The sequence below is a fragment of the Dasypus novemcinctus genome, chromosome 31, assembly GCF_030445035.2.
Source record: "Dasypus novemcinctus isolate mDasNov1 chromosome 31, mDasNov1.1.hap2, whole genome shotgun sequence".
Lineage (NCBI taxonomy): Eukaryota > Metazoa > Chordata > Mammalia > Cingulata > Dasypodidae > Dasypus > Dasypus novemcinctus.
Genome location: NC_080703.1, coordinates 19964737 through 19990171, shown reverse-complemented (window position 1 = coordinate 19990171; position 25435 = coordinate 19964737). Strand labels below are relative to the sequence as shown.

The 25435-nt window shown below is 37.3% G+C and overlaps 1 protein-coding gene and 1 long non-coding RNA gene across 7 annotated transcripts in view; one reads left to right on the top strand and one right to left on the bottom strand.

Annotated features, from left to right (window-relative positions):
• Positions 1 to 25435, bottom strand: part of LRRFIP2 (LRR binding FLII interacting protein 2) — a 117681-nt gene that overhangs the window by 23678 nt on the left and 68568 nt on the right. For all 6 annotated transcript variants that reach the window (XM_058290802.2, XM_058290805.2, XM_058290806.2 and 3 more), the window contains exons 12-18: positions 24588 to 24635; positions 24080 to 24136; positions 21038 to 21106; positions 18754 to 18843; positions 13914 to 13958; positions 10863 to 10979; positions 7346 to 7417 (exon numbers count right to left, since the gene is read on the bottom strand). In XM_058290802.2, coding sequence (XP_058146785.1) covers positions 7346 to 7417; positions 10863 to 10979; positions 13914 to 13958; positions 18754 to 18843; positions 21038 to 21106; positions 24080 to 24136; positions 24588 to 24635 — 498 coding nt within the window. The remainder of the gene's footprint in view (positions 1 to 7345; positions 7418 to 10862; positions 10980 to 13913; positions 13959 to 18753; positions 18844 to 21037; positions 21107 to 24079; positions 24137 to 24587; positions 24636 to 25435) is intronic.
• LOC131277071 (uncharacterized) lies at positions 22082 to 23851 on the top strand. The gene is made up of 2 exons (XR_009184269.1): positions 22082 to 22188; positions 23693 to 23851. It is a non-coding gene; the product is annotated as an uncharacterized lncRNA (long non-coding RNA).

Below are 25435 nucleotides of genomic sequence, written 5' to 3'. Positions count from 1 at the left end.
AATTGCTACCATGAAATGCTTGAAATTCTGTACTTCAAAGCCTTCTGCCTAAAAGAGCTTACCTTAAAATTTTATTTATAACAGTATCTAATTTGGTAGATTACTACCACCCAGGGATATTCTTATAAAAGCTAAAAGGAAAAATATTTCACATAAAAAAAGTATTCATGTCTGGAAATAAATTTTTAAAATACTAGTGTAAATATTTAACAAACCAAGATCAATTAAAGAGAACTGAGAGTCCAGAACCCTTACATCTACAATCACTTAATTTTTCACATAGGTGCCCAGAAAACACAATGGGGAAATAAGACTTTTTTCAACAAATGGTGTTAAAACAACTGCAGATCCATTTGCAAAAACACATTATAAATTTTAAAAATACAAAAATTTAATACAAAAAAATTTTTAAATACGAAAATTAATTCAAAATGGACCATAAACCTAAATGTAAGAGCTAACACTCTTAGAAGAAAACACAGAAATCTTTACAACCTTGGGTAGACATTTTCAGCAACCAAAGAAATAGATAAATTAGACTTCATTGAAATTAAAAGCATTTGTGCTACAAACAATACAATCAAGAAAGTTAAAAGTTAATTCATAGAACAGGTATATCTAAGTACCCATTTAAATATATGTATATCATATATCTGACCTACTTAAGGTAGGTCACATGGTCAATAAGACATGAAACCTAGAGTTTTTATAAAGATTATTAATAATTCTGAAATGTTATCTCCCAGGTGACATAACACAGCTTTTAAAACCACTTAAGTAAAAATTTGACATCTTCTTTGGGGGAAAACAACCAATAGAGATAAAGCAAAAGTATCCCTTGACCACACTCCCTGATCCCAAACATTTCCCAGAAGCACAAGTGCTATTGGTTTGGTAGTATCTTTCAGGCTATTTCCTATTCACTCATATACATATATAGCCTTGGCTCTATGTTTATAACGTTTTTTTTAGGAAATAGATTTTTTATTTATTTTCAAGGATTATAAACCAAATTATTTTTAAGCTCATTCCAATACAAATACTGTAATTTTATATTATTATTTGTTACAGTCACAAAACTAGAGCTGGGATTCATTTATGGGCCTCAAAATTTATTTGTGAGAGATCAATTAAATGTTACAGCCCTCATTTTTATTTTTAAAGATTTTTATTTACTTTTCCCAACCCCTCATTGCTTGCATTTGCTGTGTCTGTTTGTTGTGTGCTGGTCTCCTTTTTTTTAGGAGGCGCAGGGAACCGAATCTGGGACCTCCTATGTGGGAGAGAGGCACCTAATTGCTCGTGCCACCTCTACTCCCTGCTTTGTTGGGTCTCTTGTTATGCTTTTCCTCTTGCTGCATCGTCTTGTTGTGTCAGCTCACCGCACCAGCTTGTCACGTCAGCTTGTTGTCTTGCTCATCTTCTTTAGGAGGCACCAGGAACCAATCCCACACCTCCCATGTGGTAGGCAGGAGCTCAATCACTTGAGCCACATTCGCTTCCCCACAGCCTTCATTAATTCCATTTTTTTCCTACAAACATCCCTTTGTCATTTAGATAGGTGTCCTTTTTTAACACATTTTTTATTAGAGAAATTGTGAGCTTACAAAACTATCATGCATAGTATGCAGAAATCCCATACATCACCCCTCCATCAAAGTGTTTCTGTGGAACATTTGTTACAGATTCTGAAAGAACACCATCAGACTATCACCACTAACTATGGTCCACAGCTTACGTTTAGTATATTTTTTCCATACACTTATATTAGCACAATGTATTAGTACCGTACATTTGTTACAGTTCACGAGAGAACACTCTCATATTTGTACTGTCAACTACACTCCATCTTCTACCACATGGTTTACTGTGTTTTACAGTCCCATGACTTGTACAATCTATCCAAAGTGTACACTCAGGGGCTCTCACTTGTATCACAGAGTTCTACAATCATCACCTCAATAAACTTTGGAACGTTTTCCTTAGTCCAAAAGAAAAAATCCCATGCCTGCCTATTACTAACCCTTAGTGTTGACAGAGTAACTTCTTTGACATTGTTGCAAGATTATTACAGTATTGCTGTTAACTATAGTACACAAGTTATATTAATTGTATTTTTCCGTGCATCATCATATTCTCACCATCTTTTAACAGTGACATACCTTTGGTCTAGTTCATAGAAAAACATTCTTGTATCTGTACTATTAATCACAATCCTCATCTACCTCCAGGTTCACCATATTATTTAGTACTTAGAATATTCTCCAGCTTTTGAAATTGAAATTTAAATCCCTAGACTACTCCTTTTAGCTATAATCTCATTTATAAACTACCTGTGTAGTTATACTCACTGTAACGTCTTACCTTCAACTCTATCCATTTCCACACTTTTACAGTCAAGCTAATTAAAAATTCTACATACATTAAGCAACAATACCCCTTCCTCAGCCTTCATCCTATTTCCTAGAAGCCTATACTCTAGGTTTTAATTCCATGTGTTTATTCTTCATATTTAGTTCATATTAGTGAAATATTTGTCATTTTTGTGTTCTGGCTTATTTCACCCAACATAAGGAGCTGAAGGTTCATCCATGTTATCGTATGTGTCTCAACTTCATTTCTTCTTATAGCAGCACAGTATTCCATCATATGTCTATACCACATTTTGTTTATCCATTCATCGACTGATGGACACTTAGGTTGTTTCCATCTTTGGGAACTGAATAATACCACTATGAACATCAGTGTGCAAATGTCGGTTCATGTCACTGTTTTCAGTTCCTCTGGATATATGCCTAGCAGAAGGATTGCTAGATCATACAGCATTTCTGTATTTGGCTTCCTGAGGAACCGTAAACTGTCTTCCACAGAGACGGCACACCATTCTGTTTTGTTTATAATAATGGCCATTCGATGAGGTGTGAGACGGTATCACATTGTAGTCTTGATTTGCATTTCCCTAACAGATAGTGATACTGAACATTTTTTCATGTACTTTTTTGCCATGTGCATTTCCTCTTTGGAAAAAATGTCTATTTAAGTCTTTTGCCCATTTTTTAATTGGATTGCTGGCTCTTCTGTTGTTGACTTGTATGATCTCTTTATACAACATGGAAATCAAATCTTATTAGAAAAGTGATATCCAAATATTTTCTCCCATTGAGTGGGCTGCCTTTTTACCTTCTTGACAAAGTCTTTTGAAGCATAAAAGTATTTAAGTTTGAGGAGGTCCCATTTATCCATTTTTTCTTTCATTGCTCATGCTTTGGGTGTAAGGTTTAAGAAATCACCACCTACCACCAGGTCTTGAAGATGTTTCCCTGCATTTCCTCCTCCGAGTGTTAAGGTTCTAGCATTTCTATTTAAGTCTTTGATCTATTTTGAGTTAATTTTTGTATAAGGTGTGAGATAGGGGCCCTCTTTCTTTCTTTTGGATGTGGATATCCAGTTCTCCCTGCACCATACATTGAACAGACTGCTCTGCCCTAGCTAGGTGGGTTTAACCCTTGTCAAAAAGCACTTGATCACAGATGTGAGGGTCTGTTTCTGAACCATAAATTCAGTTCCATTGGTCTATATGTCAGTCTTTACGCTAGCACCATGCTATTTTTATTACTGTAGCTAGGTAATATGATTTAAAGTCGGGAAGTAAGAGGCCTCTAACTTTTTCTTCCTTTGGAAGATGTTTTTGGATAATCAGGGCCCCTTACCCTTCCAAATTAATAATTGGGTTTTCACATTTTCTTTAAAAAAGGCTTTTGGAATTTTTATCACTATTGCATTGAATCTCTATATCAATTTGGGCAGAACTGACATCTTAACGATAGTCTTCCAATCTATGAACATGGAATGTTTTTCCATTTATTCAGGTCTTCTTTGATTTCTTTTAGCAATGCATTGTAGTTTTTGGAATGCAAGTGCTTTAAGCTCTTGGTAAGTATACTCCTAAACATTTGATTCTTTTAGTCACTACTGTAAACGGAATTTTTTTCCTTTCTTCTCAGATTTCTCATTACTAATGTAAAGAAACACTATTGATTTTTGCATATTAGTCTCTGCTGACCTCATTTATTAGCTCTAGTAGCTTTGCTGTAGATTTTTCAGGACTTTCTAGGCATAAGACCATACCATCTACAAATAGCAAAAGTTTTACTTCTTCCTTTCCAATCTGGGTACTTTTTCTTTTTCTTGCTTGATTGCTCTAGTTAGAACCTCAAGCACTATATTAAACAACAGTGGTGACAGTGGGCATCCTTATCTTTATTCCCGATCCAAGGGGAATTTTTTCACTCTTTCGCCATTGAGTACAATATTAGCTGTGAGTTTTTCATATATGCCCTTTATCATGTTGAGAAAATGTCCTTCAATCCCTATCATTTGGAGTATTTTTATCAAGAAAAGATGCTGTATTTTGTCAAATGCCTTTTCTAGGTCAACTGAGATGATTATATGATCTTTCTTCTTGATTTATTAGTGTGGTGTATTATGCTGATTGATTTTCTTGTGCTGAATCACCCTTGCACGCTTGGTTTACAGCCCACTTGATCATGAAGAATAATTCTTTCAATGTGCTCTTGGATTCGATTAGTGAGTATTTTGTTGAGGAACTGTGCATCTGTATTCATTAAGGAAATGGGTCTGTAATTTTCTTTTTTCATACTATCTTAATCTCTATGTTTCTATTTTTAACATAAACTGTATACTCTAATTTGTTCTATAGCTTACCTTTTTGCAAAAATGTCTGAGAGCTTTCAGTTACTGGATATAGCTCTTTTATGTTTTTTTTTAACTGTTATAATTATATACTGAAATTTATTAAGTTATTAATTTCAGTAGATTATAAAATGGCTTTAACCCTTTAATTTATAGAATAATTAAGGATCTTTTAGAGCACTTTATGTATGAGTGATATATTTCAATGAATTTTTTTTAAAGTAAAAAAAAGATTTTCAGTAGTATTTTACTACATTTTCTGGATAGCAGTGTAACAGTACATATATATACAGTATGCCATTTGGCAAACATTATAATACTAATAAATGACCACCTTTCCTGATTAAACAAAGTATAAAAATGATAGGAGTATGGAGAAAAATATTACATCAAAGACTTAACATGCTTAATCATGAATAATGTCATTAAGCAATGTCGATCCAGCATCCCTTTATAATAGGCTATATCACATCACCATGCCTGGTCACCAATTAGAATTTTTTAAAAATCTTAATGATTTTTCTTCCATTTAAAAGAGTCATTTCAAGGATAAATATAGGGGAGCAGGTGCAGCTCAGTGGCTGAGCACCTGCTTCGCATGTGTGAGGTCCTGGGTTCAATGCTTGGTACCCCCTTTAAAAAAAAAAAAAAGAAATATAACTTTAAGTCAAATTAAATTATACATTGGCATATATTAAGAAAAAGGATCTTATCTGTTCAAACTCTGAAATATATTTAATGTTATTTTTTTTGCTTCCTTCAAATCATGTAATAAATTAGTAGATTTAAAGATAACAAAATGTTTAAATAAAATATAAGATGGGTAAGAATGCCTCTGAATTACGTGATTTCTTTCCTGATACATTACATTATATCTGAGACTTTAATATAGGCATATTTATTTTTTTAAAGATATTTTTTATTTATTTCTCCCCCCTGCCATCCCCCATTCCCCCTGCTGTCTGCTCTCTGTGTCCATTCACTATGTGTTTTTCTGTGTCTGCTTGTACTCTCATTAGGCATCTCCAGGAACTGATCCTGGGACCTTTCAGAGGGGGAGAGAGGTAATTACTCTCTTGAGCCACCTCAACTCCCTGTCTTGCTATGTCCTCTTACTTTCTTTCCTCTATACCTCTTGTTGCGTCATCTAGCTGTGCCAGCTCTCTGTGTGGGTCAGCTTGCCCTCACCAGGAGGCCCTGGGCATCAAACCCTGGACCTCCTGTATGGTGGATGGGAGCCCAACTGGTTGAGCCACATCCATTTCCCTAGACATATTTATTTGATGTACTGGATTAGTTCCCTTGATCCAAGACATTTCCAAAAGTCTAAGACCTTAAAGGGGGGATTAAATCCTGAAGGTAAGAGTAATAAGACTAAATGAGCACACGAGCATACTAATTCTGTAATTCTTCTGATGTTTACTGAAATTATACATCTTTCATATCAGCAGCTTCCAGGCCTTCCCCATGAACACTCCCATAAGGACGTCCCACTCTTACCTATCCTGAGTCTTAACTGTCAGTTCCTTATGGACCATAATCACCTGCATGAAGGTTTGGGCCAGTAGCTGGGTTACTTCTAATCACGCCAAGGATGCACAGATGTCTTTCCCATGAGGTCCATGCTTTGTCATTTGGGCATATTCCGAGTCAACTTCCTGAATGACTTGCTTTCTGAATGCCTTGTTTTTATAGCCTGACATTTCCATTTCAAATAGGGACGTACATATATCCAGAGAAAGAACTGGTTTCCTCATATTAGGTATGAACGTCCAAACCTTCATGCAGGTGATTATGGTCCATAAGGAACTGACAGTTAAGACTCAGGATAGGTAAGAGTGGGACGTCCTTATGGGAGTGTTCATGGGGAAGGCCTGGAAGCTGCTGATATGAAAGATGTATAATTTCAGTAAACATCAGAAGAATTACAGAATTAGTATGCTCATGTGCTCATAATAAAACATGGGGAAAAGAGAACATGATAATCAAGTGCCATTTACAACCAGAAAGCCTGCCTCACAAAGACACCTATACTAAAAACTGGTGGCCACTTTCGCTGGGAAGAGATAAGGCTCACTTAATTTTACATCCAAATTCTTTAAGGCACTCGATCTGTGTAATCCTCTTTAACCTGGAGATAAAAAAATCTAAACAAAAAGAAAACATAGGTCCTATGCCTTCATGGTCCTTCCTCCAAGGGTATTACTTACAATAATGCTCTCTTAATTGCTTCTTTTTCACCTTTAATATTGACTAAATTTGGTGACAGAAATAGGTAATACTTTTTCATTTAGCTTGGAAGAATTTTAAGGTCCAATTATCAACAAAAATATATTTAAATTACTTTTTAGGTGATGTATGGCTATGACATAAGGGACATGCACATATTTTACAAGGTTTAAAAATCAAGGTATAGTATTTGCTGAATATTCCAAAAACTATATTAAACATTCAAATACAAGCAAAGACTGAAGTTTGCCTTTCCTATGCGTTACAGGTTAAGCACGTGCTTGAAAGACAAACACTGTTAGTAAAGCCATGTGCAGTGGGGTTAATAGAACTTGTAACATCACCATTATCAACACTTCTGCATACAAAGAACATGCTTGGGCTGCAGAATGGGCCCTGATACCTTTAGTTCTTTAAGCCCCTGCATGTATCTCCCTTCTACATCCTGTATCTGGTCCTTAAGGTCATAGATATCCTGCAGGACATAGGAATGAACCATTGCATAAAACCATGCACAAATACAGCATATCTCAAAGGATTCAAATAGAAATATGGGTTACTTTTGTATATCCCAGACTAAAAGAAGAAAAATCAAAGTACACAAACATAATTCTCACTCTAAACCACTGAAAGGGGCAAAGAGGTCAGATGATAGAAGGGTTGGGGGAAGGTCTGGAAGTAACCAATCCAAATTGTTAAATATTTTCTTTGCTTTAACATCTATGGGAAACAGCATTAGCAAATAGGCTGTTTATGGGGAAAAGGCTACATAAATCGTGAACATTTATCGAAATACGATTTCAAAATTTTATAAATTACTTAAATATATAATTTTAGCATAGTACTTCACCTAGAACTAGTAAAATATATAGTAAACTAAGTAAAAGCAGCTAATTTTACTGACACAATATTTTTAAAATGTAACAAATGGGTCTAACAAAATTATCTTTCAGTAACTTGGTTATTTACCACAATTAATTTGGACAAAAGGGAATAAAAGAAGGGAACTTAAACACTAACATTTGGAACACATTTTCAGATGAGATACTCCATCCTGAGGCTACCATTTAAATGAAGAGAAAAGCATTTGCTGCACATGTTACCATAATCTTCACAAGAAAAGTAAAACCAGTCAAATTTTTAATGGAAAATATTGCTTCCCTTGTATCTGACCTTACTATGTATGGTCTAATTTGGTTACTCAATTTATGTAGGCAATAACGGAAGCAGGGTCCTAAAAACTACTCTGTAATTACAGTCAGGATCAATTATCAAAGGCCAATTATAAACATTTTCAGGGTTATACTTCCCCTGCTCGCTTCATTGCCTTCTCACTAGGTATGCCTCTTACTCATTGACTCATTCAACAGACATTTACTGATGGCTACTAAGAGCCAGGTGCTGGGATACAAAGAGCTCATTCTCCCAATGAAGGAAACAAGTATGCGAGAAGAGCAATCCAAGTCTGAGGCTGGAAATGCCTTGTCCTCGTGTATTTTTTAACCCACTAGACCATAGCAAGAATTTATCTTATTCATCTTTGCACTCTCAGCCTTTATACTTGGTACACAGTAAAAGTTCAATAAATACTGACCCCTGAAAAGTTGTGGCCATGTTGGCCTGGGTCAGCTGTCCTCTGCTTCAAGCCACCTCCACTCTCTCCCACCCACCATTTCACAAGCTACACTCCTTACAATCTTACAGTCACCACCTGTCCCTACCTCCTTTACTGTGTCAGTAGGAAGGGACCTCCAGTCTAGGCAATCCCATCCATCAATCGGGGACTCAGGGCTCACCCACTCAGGCACTTGACTCTGTCATCCTCTCTCCTTCCTCAGCCTTTAACAGTCTCCAACTGGCTCAATCCAACCAATGAAAATCATCATCAATCCCACCATTAAAGGGAAACAAAAGCCTTCTCTTAACCTCCTCTCTCTCCCTACTGCCTAATGAACCCTCTCATCCTCCTCTAGGCTTTCCAGAGCAGGTTTCTTACATTTTCTCCCCTTACAGTTTTGACTTGTACAACCCGCCCTTGCTGTTCAGTCACAGCAGGCCGGCCTCAGGCTCCATGAGTATTTTACTAAAACTAACGGGCACTTTGAAGCTGGTCTTCCCAAGTTTAGCCAAAACGCACTCCCTTAACCAATCCTAACGACTGCCTCCTTGAAGCTCGCCCCACCCTTGACATCTGTGGTGACCCACACGAATGATTTTCTAATCTCTGTCCAGTCTTCCAGACTCACTCGCAGTGTGCACAGACTCTTAAATGTGGAGTTTCCCAGGGCTCCACCCTTACATCTCTTCCTTTTCCAGAGTTCTTTTTCAACTGGTAACTGTGTGGTATTGGGAGAGACGGAGTGGGAAAGAAATGTCATTTTCTCATGGTTCAAGTCCCAAAGGAACACAGAATGGCTCCTTACTCTTCATTCGCCTTCTGGGTCAGTCCTACACCTTGAAACCAAGGGGAGACTACGAACTCAATTCAGCTGCAATACTCAGCGCCACCACCCTCCCTGATGCTTGTTGCTTCTATTTCCCCACTGCCAGAAATGGCACTCCTATGAAAACAGCCCTATCAGTCAGAACCCTGAAAGACAACTGTGATTCTTCCTACTTCCTTATCCTCCCATCCTCACACTGAATCAGTCACCAGGTCTTACCATTCTGCCTCTGGCCTTCCAAAACTCTTCTCAGAAGCCCATCCTACTTCTCCAGCGCCACTGCAATACCTTCATCACATACGACCTGAGTTACTGTTCTTCTGGCCTCCAATATTTCCTCCAAACTACGGCCAAAGTTATCTTTAAGAATGCAAATCAGATAATACTGCTCCCCTACTGAATATCCCACAGTTATTAGGGGAAAACTGAATTTCTTTTAGGCTGGCATACAAGGGTGCCTCATGTTTTGGCCCCTCCTTAACTCTGCAGCCTTCCTTCTCACCCGTCAGTACTCCTCATTTTTCATCCTAACCTCTGGCAACTTTGCTATGATAACCTTCCTGTTCTATAAATGCCTCTCTCCAAGAAAGCCTTCCTCCCTAACTTCCTCCTCCTAATGCTTCTAAAAAAGAAGAAAGTAATTTTTATTCTTCCTTCAAACCTTAGCTCCTCTGAAAAGATTTGTTACCTCTTCTAGTCCAACTTAGATGACATTTCTCAGAATTCCCTTAGCTATTCCCTATTCTTGCTACCACCATAGTATCACCACCTTGTTTTACTGGTTTGTATGTTTGTCTTCCCTGTCAGTCAGCAGACTCATTAAAGTTTTTAATTGCCTATTGTTTCCAAGGTAAGGTGCTCAATAAATGTTGAATGAAGGCAGTTTCTCTGTCTTCCTCTCTCCCATTCCTAGGTTCAGCAAATAGGCATTCAAATACATTTCGCAGGTTACCATTACCACCTTTCAAAATAAAAGAATTAATAAGGATGGAGACTCAACTAACAGGTCAAATGAGTTTTTTATTATCTCCAGGCATTTGTTATCCCAAATATTATACTTCTATTATCATAGAAAATTGAGAGAGGACTGTATTCAAATGGCCAAATAATACCATAAATTACCTAAAGACTAATAATATCCAGGGAAGGGTCTTTGCACATCCACATATTTTCCATTTAAAATATGACCAATTATTTATGAAAGATTTATTTTAGCACACATTATAAAGTGTTTTTGAAATTCGTCAATTACCAGAACTGATCACAGTAACAACAAATTTTCAGGAAAAAGAAAAAGATGAATGCCCTTCCTTTCAGGCTCTGAAACACCTGAGTCATATTTTTTAATTGTAATAACATTTTTCAAAAAGAACTCACATCCCTTTTTACTAAATCACATCAAATATGAAAAGAAACAGTAAAGTATAAAAAAGACAAAAGAGTGTTTTTAAAAGACAAACAAAAACAGCAGTTTACCCGCAATTCACTTAATGAGGTATCTGGATCTATTAAGCTGCTGGTATCCCCGCTTCCTCGTCTGGATGAGTTTCCACTTAGAGGGGTTGTTGCAGAGACAGAATTTCGAGATGAAGGCTAGAGAGAAAGAAATATGACATTTCTAAGTCTTGGTTTTTAAAAAATATGTTTGCTGTGGAAACTAAAATGGAACAAGATACTGAGGGGTGCCTCAGAAAGTTGTGGGGGGAGGCAGAGATGCAAGCTTCAGATGGATATATTAACAGAGTGTGGATGGAGAAGGTCCAAGTATAATCTATAGGTAATTCAGACTGGCTTTTGGGGAGAGGGCATCAGAGAAGGGCCAAGGCAGACCAAGCATAACTCATTAACTCAAACTCCTTATCCGAATCTAGGATTCATAATAACTAAAAAGGGGGAAGTGGATGTGGCTCAACTGATAGAGCATCCACCTACCACATAGGAGGTCCAGGGTTCAAACCCAGGACCTCCTGGCCCATGTGGTGAGCTGGCCCACGTGCAGTGCTGATGCGCACAAGGAGTGCTGTGCCACCCAGGGGTGTCTCTCAAGTGCGGGTGCTCCCACACAAGGAGTGTACCCAGCAAGGAGAGCTGCCCCACACAAAAAAAGTGTAGTCCACCCGGGAGTGGCACTGTACACAGAGAGCTGAAGCAGCAAGATGACGCAACAAAAAGACACAGATTCCTAGTGCCGCCTGACAAGAATGCAAGCGGACACTGAAGAACACACAGTGAATGGACACAGAGAGCAGACAATGGGTGGGGGAGGGGAGAGAAATAAATCTTTAAAAATTAAAAAAAATAATCAAAAGGGACTGAAAATTGTAGAATTTGTTTTCTGATTTTATCTTTGCTATACTGTAAACAAAAATGGAATGAGAACAACAGATTAGTTTTCATACTTTATAAATTGGTATGCTAAGAGAACCCCTTCTTTTTTCCTGAAGCTGCTTCATAAGAATCTCTTCTTTTTCTAATACTCCATGGATTAAGTTGGAGATACTATTTTTTTTCTGGTTTCTCTCCCCTTTCCCACCCCCGCCCCAGTTGTCTGTTCTCTGTGTCCATTTGCTGCGTGTTCTTTCATCCGTTTCCGTTGTCGTCAGTGGCATGGAAATCTGTGTTTCTTTTTGTTACATCACCTTGTTGTGTCAGCTCTCCATGTGTGTGGCGCCATTCTTGGGCAGGCTGCACTTTCTTTCGCGCTGGGCAGCTCTCTTTACAGGCGCACTCCTTGCGCGTGGGGCTCCGCTACACGGGGGCACCCCTGCGTGGCACAGCACTCCTTGCGCGCATCAGCACTGCGCATGGGCCAGCTCCACACGGGTCAAGGAGGCCCGGGGTTTGAACCGCGGACCTCCCATGTGGTAGACGGACGCCCTAACCACTGGGCCAAGTCTGCTTCCCCAAGTTGGGGATACTATTTGCAGCTAACAGCAACAACACTGCATATCACTATGAATTTAGACTGCTCTTCCCACAATCAGTTTAAATGCAAAATTATGCTATTGATTAATAAATGGCATAAACCTATGCTGTCCAAATTGAGTATTTTTAAATACATTAGATTCAAACACTTTAGCAGAAAAAAAAGCAAAATATTTCACTAATAATTTGTTATACTTTTTACATGTAGAAAGAGTATTTTGGATATGGCAGGTTAAATAAAATAGGCTATTAAAATTAACTTATCCTGGGAAACGGACTTTGGCCCAGTGGTTAGGGCGTCCGTCTACCATATGGGAGGTCCGCGGTTCAAACCCCGGGCCTCCTTGACCCGTGTGGAGCTGGCCCATGCGCAGTGCTGATGCGCGCAAGGAGTGCCCTGCCACGCAGGGGTGTCCCTAGCATAGGGGAGCCCCACGCGCAAGGAGTGCGCCCCGTAAGGAGAGCCACCCAGCGCGAAGGAGGGAGCAGCCTGCCCAGGAATGGCGCCGCCCACACTTCCCGTGCCGCTAACGACAACAGAAGCGGACAAAGAAACAAGACGCAGCAAATAGACACCAAGAACAGACAACCAGGGGAGGGGGGGAAATTGAATAAATAAATAAATCTTTAAAAAAAAAAAGAGAAAAAAAATAAAATTAACTTATCCTCTAACTTTTCACTTTTTTTAATGTGGCTACTAGAAAATTTAAATTTACATATGTGGCTTACATTTGTAACTTGTATCATATTTCCATTAGACAGAGACAGCATATCTTGGGTATGGCATAAAATTAATTCTGAAAAATCATTTCCCTAAAACGACTTTCTATAAAATACTTCTTGAAGAAAGAGACTTTAACACAAAGCAACTCCTAGAAAGGAACTGTTTAAAAATAGTTCTTACTTTCTATGAAGAAAAAAAAAAACCCTCAAAGTTTGTCATCACCATTCCCAAAGGCACTTTATTTTCAGTATTTAATGGCTTTTCCTCAGGATCAATTTCTAGAGGAATGAAAATCACCAAGAGCAGTCAAAAGCTGAAGGGGTAATATTCAAGGGGAAAAAATGCAGTACCTTTCTCTTTCCAGTGCTTCATGTGATTTGGCCTTGAAGGAACTTTTTTTTTTTTCCAACAGGGGGCAAGGAGTGTCAAGATAGGTTAACAGAACAAATAAGAGAATGTCTCTCTCATGAACTATAACAAATATATAATACTAATACAGGTGTTAATAATTGGGTGGATTGGGGAAAAAATATAGCAAATGAAAGATATGAGCTAGAGTTAACTGTAATATTTGATAATGTTCTTTCATAGTTTGTAACAAATGTTTCACAAAAATGCAAGGTGCTGGTGATGGGAAGATGTATGATGATATGCATGTCTGTTTTCTAAGTTCACAACTTTTGCTATACACTTATTGTCTATGTATGTTCATACATGAATGATACATCAGTAAATTTTTTTAATAAAAAAAGACAGGAAATAGAAGAAGGACAAGTATCTGTCAGTCCAACTGTAGTACAATAAGGAATGAAAGAAGAGTAGAAAGTAAGCTTAACTGACCTTGGGAACTTAATTCCCTTTAGAATTTATATGCTTACCCTTGTGTAAATTTCAGCATACTGCTTATCAGATTTTTCATCCAACTAGAAAAGAACAGAGATAACAATCAGGAAAGATGCTTAATATGTTGATTTTTTTAGGGCAAAAAAAGCAGCGACCTCGTTTGAGTTCTCCAGTTCAGTGAGGTTCAGAACCTAAAAGTAAACACACTAAAACTGAAGGAAATGTTGAGATAATTTTTTTAAATGTCAAGAACTTTAATTCTTATCCAGATGAAGATATGGAATAAGCAAATTGTACTTACTCAAAAGTTTAGAGCTTTTAGATAGATTTTCTTTTCATGGTATTTAAAACACCTTAAAAAAAACTATAAAGTTTTAGCACTGCAAACATTAAAACAACTTGTAAGTATCAAAAGGAAAAGTCTGACAAAACCAAAAGCCAAAAAACTTTCATTTCTAAATATTATTAGAACATTCCATTACAGGAAACATAGATAAGACTGTTATACATAGCCAAAAAGTTCAGACTGGAATAAAGCATGTTAAATATATCATTAAAATATTTTTCCCTACAGCATTAAGGAATCAATTGGCTTTTTATAAGTAGTACATGCACATGTAACAACAATAACAAAAAATCAAACCATACGAAAGGGTATGAGAAGGGAAGTGCCCTGGCTCAAGCAAGTGAGCTCCTGTTTACCATATGGAGAACCCAGGTTCGATCCCCAGAATCCCCTCGTGAAAAAAAAAAAAAGAAAAAAGGCATCCCGAACCTGTGTGGTGCAGAGAGGAGCAGGCCCCCGCACAGCAAAGCCACATACCAAAAAAGACGATGATGCAACCAGATAGAAAAAAAGAGGGTATAAGAAGTAGGCCTCTCCCTACCACATTATGGCCCTCACCTCCAATCGCTCACTCCAAGAGCAAGCAACTCCCTTTAAAAAGTTCTTGACTTTTAAGTTTTTAAAAAGTTGAAAAAGTTCTAACAAGTGTCCCACACACATTCAACATCTTTTTCCCGTCAAAAATTAGAGAAAGTATTTCATTTTTCTTCATGTCACTACCTCACACTAAGGTGTTTTCCATTTACCATTCGCTCTCTCTCTTAAATGTAAGCCCTGTATTTGTCTTGTTTGTTTTTTTTCTGTATTCCTAATACCAAGAGGACTCAAGATTTGTTGGACAAATGAATCAATAAATGGTACCGCACCTGGACTTACAGACCCACCTCATTTATTTTAACAGCTGCATACTATCTTATTTATTACCTGGACACACCATAGTTGAGTTAACCTATCTTCTACAGGCAGGCCTTACAATTGTTTCAGAGAGCTTTGAGAAGGGACCCTTGGAAGTCTAGTCTGAATCCTGACTTTACAGTTGAGGAAAGAAAAATTCAACGGTGAAAGAGTTTACTGAAGATTAAACACAACTACTGAATGTGAGAACTGGATGCAAACCTCAGTTCTATGATTAAGTGCAGTGTTCAGATTATTTACTGCATATTTTCCATCTAATTACCAGTGGGAGGGAAGCCACAAAGGGATTTAACTAAACGAAAATATACCCAGACTCCAACTCCTACACCAACCGGTCCCTGCCCAACCTCGAGAAGAGATTAGAAAACCTTCCTCAGTTAATTATTAAAACATGAAATTGTCCTTACTTCTGGTTCTACACAGATCACTTCACCGTATAACGTCCTCATATTTAAAAGTTTTAGTGTTCTTATTCATTATCCACATTCATCACATTCATCTTCTCTCTTGGTAATAAACACCCTATACTATGATTATCAATACTATATCAGTAATATAAATATTATTTTATACTTCAAACTCTTTATGCTATTCTTTGCTGTAATACTCTCAAAAAGAAATTGATGTTGTTTAGTTCATTTTGACTTTTTAAATAACATATGAAATGTTTTAAAACATACAAGCAATTATAAAGGTTGAAATTTGTTTTTCAATATTGGCAATTATTGCCATAAAAAGGAATAATCTTCCATTGCATATATACTAGTAAAACGCATTGAAGAGTAATTAATGTGTTATTTTTCTTAATGGTGAAAGAAATATTGCATCTGAATAAACTATATTATTTTCTTCAGAGTATTTTCCAATGCTTTTCTGCTAGTGAGTTAAAGAGAAAAGCAAGCAGCCTTCAGAAATTTAAAACTTTCTTCTATTTGAAATCCATCTTCATATCCACCTTCCACAAAAATGACCCTCAAACCCACCCATTTTTTAATGCAGTCAACTTGAAATAATCTTACATTTCAGAGGTTGCATCACTGAACTAGTCCATCCCAATGTGGATTCTATACTTTTCACTGTCTTCTGCCAGATCCCAAATGTCACAACTCAAACTGATCATGCACCAAACTTCAGGGATTGTTAAGGAAGCAAAAAATAGCTAGAGCAGCCAGTGACTTGGCCAGAGACTCTTCAGTTCTCACTTCTGAGACTAGTGCTGAATTATATGCTTTGTTCCATTTAGACAAAAAGCGAATTAAAACCTAGTATTCTAAAAGCCCCAGGTGCTCTAATAGTCAAAAGGTCCACAAAACTGTAATGCAATGACAAGAGCTAAAGTTGATAACAATGGCCCAAAGAGTCTGCTAAATGCTAAAAAGCTTTTAAATGAAATAACCATATATCAATATATTAAAATTTACTATCATTAATAAAATATTTATGTGGTTTGTTCAACATAGTCATTGGCTTCTTATCCTTCAACTTCTAATTTATATACACTGACTTCATAGTACTATTCAAAAATTTTATTTGAAAGAAGCAGATTAATAGGAAATCTGATTCCCCAACCACTGAAAGGAAGAGAATAATGAAATGTAATAATCACTTAAAGCAAAAATTGGCTGAGGATTCCACTCAGACATAGGTTTAAGTAGTAATTTAACAATTAACAAAATTTAAGTTACCTTATTTACATTCTTTTCTCCTTTACTTATGAAACAAAAAGGAAAATAACACAGAAGAAAACAAGAGACTAGAGCAACCATAAATACTATGTAATTAATCCTAACAAATCACGGCTGGCATACTTTTTCAGCACTTCCTACTTCAGAAGTTATAAATGGTAGCCTGTAAATATATATTTAGACCACAAAAGGGTAAACAGAAAGTGTTTTTCAAATTTTTGAATTCAACGTCGGCAAATTGGGATTTTTCACACAAAAACACAAATTTCCAGCATATCTTTCTGAAGAAGTGCAAAATATCCCAACTTTTTGTCTATAGTGGACTGAATTATAACACAAACTTTAAAAGAATTAAAATTAGAGAAAGTTATTCACTCTGAAGAGGGAACCAGCAAATAGTTTAGACATTGCTAAGAGGCAAAAGTTAAGTCTATTTCATAGGTACATGTACAAGCATTTAAAAATATGAAAACCAATGCCTTGCAGGCTATAAAATAACAGGGGGCTGGCCAAATCTGCCAACACCTGCTCTAGAGAATCTTGTTTGTTACAGGGGTATATTTAATTAGTAGAGGAGAAGGGAGATTTGAAAAACTCAACATTTTTACTTCTAATAGTTACTAAAATAAATTGCCATGGAATAAATGTAAGGAGGAAATAAATTCAGACATCACCAGAGGCTGACAGAATTCAAGTTAAGAGAAAAAGTGTGCGTAATAACTTAAGTTGTCGAGAAGGTTGCTAAGCAAAAAATAAAATGGGCAATATTTCAGGAGAATGATGTGAGCCAGTCTTCTAAACCTTCATATGCAGATTCCTCAACCTAAGCCAGGGTTAAATTTGGGAACCATCGAACTGGAATGCTGAAGGACTACACTTAAAGTAGTTCGGATATAGCAATTTAGATACAATCACTGATGTGTTAATTATAAGTTATCTCATCATTAAAAAACAAGTGTCTACTTTTTCTATTAAGAAATACTGCCTCTCATTCCCTCCATGGTGCCAGATAATCAAGACAGTGTTGGTCCACAAGCTAAATGCCAACAAAAAGGGAGGTGTCACAGAAAGGAAATCAGGCTGGGACTTCAAGTTCAGCAGGCAGACCATGATCTGCCAGTTGGAATGCCTTCATTAAGACAAACACCCCACCAAGTGCAACAAACGTCTCATGATGATGGAGGAGGTGGTTGTTATGGGGGGAGGAGTGGGGGGAGGGAGGTGGGACGTATATGGGGACCTCATATTTTTTTAATGTAACATTAAAAAAAAAAAGACAAACACCCCAAGGCATCTCTACTTGACAATATTTCCTTAATTCAGTTCTTGTTGAATACGAAAGTAATGGACAGGCACTTCTTCAAAACTATGTCATAATCCAAATGTTTGAAATTGATTTGGAGTCTTCCCAGTTACTATAAATTTTACTTTTACTAAATATATCAAAGCCTACCTAGAACTTCACAGATTCACCAAAACCAAAAGGAAAGAAAATGTTTAAGATCAAGTGGGAGCATCTGAAGATAGGCTGGGTATCAGATGGTATTAAGGAATAATTTCATTAGCTGTAATAATGGAACGGCTGTTACAAAAGAAAGAGAGAGGCATGTCTGGGACTTTACTTTAAAATAATTCAGAAAAAAAAGGGAAAGGGAAAGGGAAAGAAATAGAAGAAACAAAATTGGCAAAATATTGATAATGCGTTGATGGGTTCCATACAGATAATTTCCACAGGAAAAAAGTTTTTTAAAAAAAAATCAGAATATATCAGTAAGTACATTCAAAAACAAAAAACTACATTTTATGTTAGTATGATCACATAAATATTTCCTAGGCAGCAAATTAAGTTCCTAATTTAAAAACAGCAAATGCATTAGCTGTTAGTCACAAGCTGTGAGACAACAGAACCACTCCATGCGATACACTCACGCTGGTCAAATCTGGGATACCGACGTCATCCACCTCAGAAACAACACTCCCCCTGCGATTGGAGCGACTGAAATAATCGGCAGCAGATGCCTTTGAGGCAAAAAACATGAGATGCTTTCAGAGTTAAGAAAAGAGAAGAAAAGGAACACTGGCATAAAAAAGTTTTTTTAAAAATCTTGATCTGTGATAAATTATCATGAAATGAAAGGAGGAAACTGCTGCAATGACTCTCTGAGAGGTGGAAGGAGAGAAGGTGAGGGAGAGAGAATAGGAAAGGGATTACCAAATGAAAACACAACTCCCTAAAATAAACTATTTTATTCATCTTAACTAGAGTTCCACCTCTTAGAGCTCATTTCCTGCCTGAGGGCCAGCAAAATCTCGTGTTTAAAATATGCATCACCCTCCACAGGACTGTTTCTAGGATAGTATCATGCATCACCCTCCACAGGACTGTTTCTAGGATAGTATCTACCTAAAGCCTCCAGTACACTTTACAAAACTTATGCCATTAAATAACCAATTTTGTTAAGCACATATATGTTGAATGCAGAATTACTTACAGGTTATACTGTACCTTTTGCCCAATTAAGACCAGGAACACAAAACAATAAAGGAAAGAAACCACAATGGCCTCTTTTTGGTACCGGAAACACACCAGTTCTTTTCCACTGAGGCCTTGGCATTTGCCTAAAAGCTCTTCTCCCAGCTCTTCAAGCAGCTGACACTGAGGTATCTTCTCAAAGGTCACTTGCTCAGAGAAGCCTTCACTGACCACCCCATCCAAAGGGTCACCCAACCCACATACCCAGTCCTCACTGTTCCCTATCACATCACCCTGCTTTTCCTTGTCACAGTCCCTGAGACTTGCTTCTTTTTGTTCCTTTACTAGTTTATTTGCTATCTCTTTCACTAGGATATCAACCCCATAAAGTTATAAATCTGGCCTGTCTGGTCTACCACATTACTCCCAGCATTTAACATGGTGCCTCATACATAACAGGTACTACATAAACATTTACTGAATCAATAAATGAATGTTTTGTCTCATTTATCAAGTATTCCTTATCTCAGCTATCCATTTCCCCTGCTTGAAAACTCTTCCTTTTCAGAAGGGAAATTCAGAAGCCCATCTACAGGCAGAGATAAAGCAGGCTTACAAGCATCAAGATTTTCAAACAATAGTAATAAAACCTAGATCTGCATAAATGTAATATGTATTGGCACCAACTGTCTCAGAATTTTAATAGGTATTTTCCCACAAAATCATTAAATTAATCCATAAAATACATAAAATACCTACAAAGATAGTCATTAACATCCTCATTGTATAAATAAAGAAAATGCCATTCACACAACTAATAGGTAGTATCATAGAAGTGGGTTCAAGTCAGGCCTCATTATTTTAAAGCCCTGCCCTTTCTACTCCATCACTTTGCAAGGTGCTTTCAAGTGTTCTATCTTGGTTTTTTTCTCCTTCAACTGCAGGAGAAAGGACCACAATGCCTTAATTAGATCACTGGCTTTTTGGCAACAAATCTTGCAAACATTTGGCATGCCCCTTTTCAAAATTTCAGGTTTACAATCTTTCACATCACAGGGCTGTATTAAATGGCCTTCTATTTTTCTTAAATTATAGTCTCTTATTATTTCTAGTGTTCTTTAATCTAGCTCTAAACTGACACAACATCCTCAGGAATTTAATTTTTAAATCAATTCCCTAAACATAGTAAAAATGTCACTAGCTCTCTGTAAAATTTCCAGTTCCACCAAAAGAAGTGCCCTAAATTATACAATTTGTATTCTAATATAGCTATTTGTTACCTTTTAAATTATTACTCTAATTTTTTTTTATTTTGTCATCAACAACTCTTTAAAAAGTTCACAGGTCTTACAAGTATGAATAAGCACTGGTTAAGTTTAATATGACAGTAAAGAAAGCTATTGATGGCAACCTGGTATGAGTTTTGCATAATATGGAAACATTAATTTATGACTGAAAAACTTTTTGATTTTGGTATGTGCATAAAATGGCAACAAGGAACAAGAAGTGAAAACTTTTCAAATATACCATGATTTGCACATGAGAGATATGAAGAGGCACGTTCTCAATAAAAGCTTACACAGTCCACAGGAATACATACATATTTACAAATTATTCCTATATTTAAGGAAAAGGCTTATTTTGTCAAATACAAATTTCGCTTCTAAAAGATTTCATGTCTTCAAACACTGTTGCAATTTTTCAAATCACCATATTTGTTTGCATGCAAACTACGCTCACCACACTCTCCCTTCGCCCACGGCTGGCTCGACCAGAAGACGCAACGCTCTCAGTGTCATCATCGGTAAACTACAGATATTAAAAGCAGATAATGAGAAGGATGCAATTTCACTACAGATCTTACCTGACTGAAAGCACATGAAGGTTCTGGGAAGCATAAAAATACTCTATATGACATTATAATTAGCACAATCTATTGGGAACCCTTAAACAGAGAAGCTGTTTCAAGATATAATGTGCCACGCGTAGGGGAGCCCCACACGCAAGGAGTGCGCCCCGTAAGGAGAGCCATCCAGCACAAAAGTGCAGCCTGCCCAAGAATGGCACTGTACACAGGGAGAGCTGACACAACAAAATGACACAACAAAAAGAAACACAGATTCCTTATCCTTGCCGCTGATAAGGATAGAAGCAGTCACAGAAGAACACACAGTGAATGGACACAGAGAGCAGACAACCTGGGGGGGGGGGGGGTGGGAATAAATAAATAAATAAAATAATAAAAAAATAAATCTTAAAAGATATAATGAATTGTCATTATAAAGAAAAGAAGTTTCCTAAAAGCACAAAGAACAAAATAGGACTTTATCTTTTATTTAAGATAAATATTATAAACAGAGGAGGGGTGTGACATTAGTAAACTAGACAAAACCAGTTAGGGATACCATGCTTTTTAAACCTCTGTGCTCTTTGGGACCCACTGGGTTCAATAAGAAATACACATAATATTTTGGTTTGGTAGAGAAAATAAAAGAATATTTTAAAATATGTTAAAGGCAAAATTTCCTACCAGCAAAGACAATGGAATGATTCTTATTTTCCTTTATTCATTCCTATGCAACTAGTGAAGATATTTCTAACATCCCCCTACACAAGGTAACTTTGTCTTCCTTTTTCATTGGCAAGAGAAGACATCTTTGATATGTGTAGTTTATCGCCAGTCTCACATCACTAAGAAACCATTCTGACATCACTCAGATAAGAATTCTGAATTCAACGTTCAAATAAAACAAGAGCTGGCCAGCCCACAAGGACAAGGTTCTATCTACACTTGACTGGTAATACAGTACCATTTTGTTTGCAAGGACCACTACACTTGGACATAAAATGCTACTCACTCCAAGAATTACCAAGTGGAATATTATTAAAGGGTGGGTTTAAAGCAATCTTCCTCCTTATGTGAAAAAGTCCTTAAACATTTCTGTGTGATATTTTTGTTATATCAATGAGTGGCATTCTTGAGAAGTGCCACTTAGAAACGGCAAAGTAACTGAGCCAAACATTTACATAAAAGAAAGCCATATAACTCAGCTATTCCACTTCAACAAAGCAACTTCTGTTTAGTATTTAGGAAATTGCATTCAGAAGCGGACAAAGAAGATGCAGCAAATAGACACAGAGAACAGTCAACCGGGGCAGGAAGAAGGGGAGAGAAATTAATTAATTAATTAATCTTAAAAAAAAAAAAAGAAAATAAATTGCTTTAATAATTTCTCTACTTTTGACCTTGTCAAGGATAAGAAGGTAGCTCCTAAAGTCATCATTTCCTATTTGGAATGTCAACTAGCACAGTCTCTTTGGTAGGCAATATGGCAATATACATCATAATTTTTTTTTTTTTAAGATTTATTTTTATTTATTTAATTCCCCCCCCCTCCCCCGGTTGTCTGTTTTCTGTGTCTTTTTGCTGTGTCTTGTTTCTTTGTCCACTTCTGTTGTCATCAGCCGCATGGGAAGTGTGGGCGGCGCCATTCCTTGGCAGGCTGCTCCCTCCTTCGCGCTGGGCGGCTCTCCTTAGGGGTGCACTCCTTGCACGTGGGGCTCCCCTACACGGGGGACACCCCTGCGTGGTGCGGCACTCCTTGCGCGCATCAGCACTGCTCATGGGCCAGCTCCACACAGGTCAAGGAGGCCCGGGGCTTGAACCGCGGACCTCCCATGTGGTAGACGGACGCCCTAACCACTGGGCCAAAGTCCGTTTCCCTACATCATAATTTAATGCATATACTATTTGACCCCATCATTTCATGATTAGAAATATATCTTGCAGATCTACTCAAATAAGTATATGAAAATATATGTGGATAAGAATGTTCATTGTTCAAGTGTTTGTAGTAACAAAAAATCTGACAAACTAAATGTCCACCAATAGGGGAGCAATCTTAAAAATGTATAGCCTAGACACTAATGGAATTATATATTGTCATCAGAAAGAACATGCTGATATGAAACCCTCTCCAAGAAACATTAAGTGAAAACAGGAAGGGACATCGTTTACTTACTTCTATAAAAATTATTTTTAAATGTCCAAAAAAGAATAAAATAAATTGGTATGTACTGATACAGAAAGATATCTCTGATATTTTAAGAAAACAAGTTGAGAGCAGTATGTAGATAAACCCAGCTGTGTTCAAATTAAAGGACACTTATAAAATATCCCTGGGAGGATACACAGGAACAGGGGTTGCATTAGGGGCAAGGTCAGGGACTTTTACTTTGAATTTTCCTTAAGCTAATGGTACTTTTTTAATTCTTTCAAAACATTTTAGTACTCCAGAAAGATTAGGTGATTAGAATTATCCCAGCTGTGTCTTTCATTTAACAACTTTTTCAAGTTGACATATTTTATTTCTTTTCCTTCCACTCCACTGATAGAGGTGCTGACAAGTGAGTGAAAGAGCACATTGCAGGAAGCAAAGATGGAAAGGAAACGCACAGGAGAGCCAACCCACGAACTGAATTATCACCACTGAACAGACAAGTCCCAGACACGAGTGACAATTAAATATAAAAATTAAAGACATTCTAATGACACTGGTCCTGGACTCATTAAAGAAATTACATGCTAAGTCACATTCATACAGACACTGCCAATTAGGACAAATTGGTGACTGAGTTTGTGTAGTGAGGGAAAAATCACAATCTATGTACATGAAGAAGTGCAACACACCACATCCTTAATATTCTAAACTGTGAGTACAGATTAATGAAACAACCAAAGAGTGTCTATGATATGATACATGCAGAGACTAGACAGCTCACCACAGGACTGCTCCGGGCTGAACTTGTTCTTGATGAGTAATAACTGTATTCGGATGGCTATAAGTTTCCAGGAAGAAAGGTTTTACAACAATGCTCAGCTCCTTTTCCTGCTGGGAATACATTAGTGACTCTGGACCTAACTCTGCCCCGGTTCCCAGGGTGTTCCACAACTTCACCTCACTCCCTCCCTCAAGATCCACTAACCCAAGGCAGGAGGGAGAAGAGAAGGAGATGCAATGAGATACTCGGTTCTCATCCTTCTCCTGAGGAACTAATTAGCAAGAAAAGAGGCTTCTCCGCTTGTATTCCCTTCACACTTTAGGCTATGATTTTCAGCAGCTCAGTTTTCACAGCTTGGGTAAGAGTCACAATTGGCTAGCTGAATGAAGGGATTACAGTTGTAGAGTAATTAGAAGTCAGATTAAATAACTTTTTCCCTTGTAAGTAAACGCCGCCACCCCCTCGCATAGGACCCTCTCTTCACCAACCTCCCCTGGGTAAGACTTACAGTTCGAGAACCGTAAGAGCTATATAATCCACCACCATACAATGACACCTAAAGGACAAAAGGAAATAGCATTTATCTACTCAGCAAAGTTATTCTAAAAATATAACTTCTTTATAGTACTGAGTTCCAAATTTTTTTTTTAAGAATGGCTTAAGTGTACAGCCTCCCAATGTGAAGGCTCTGAAAGAGATAACTCATAAATTCCTGTATCAGTCTCATAACTTCAAGTTCATACTCCATTAAAAAAAAAGAACACCACTGGTTACTGTATTTCCTTCATCATCATGTTACAAACCTAAAACTTATATTTATGAATTAATTCTCTCAAAAGAAGAAAAGGTAACTGAGGTACAGAAAGCATTTTACCCACCATCACAATAAAATAAGTTACAAAGCCTGAGGCTTTGATCACTAGAATAGGCCACAATACAACAAACAATGGCTTGAAAGCAACCAACCCACATCTTGCACATTACAAAGAGCTATTGCTTTTGCTTTTCTAGTCAGCTTGCTTTATTAGAGCCTAATACTGATGTGGCCAAGGTCACTGCAACAAGCTACCCCAAAGGAAAACACGGCATCCCTTGCAAGGGCAGCCATGTCACATAAATATGCACACGTCGTAGGGCCCATGCAAACCTACCTACTCTATAGGAAACTGATTTCTAAGCAAGGGACTGCCAACACCTATTAAAAGTTTAAGTTTATTTTTCCTACCCCAAAGTTTGTTTATTAAGCACAGGCGGACATTATGCAGTAGACATGGCGAAAAAGCCATGTGTCCTGACTGTTTTGGAGAAAAGCTGTTAAGCCGCAGCATCAGCACTACCAGCACTGCACATGCTGGA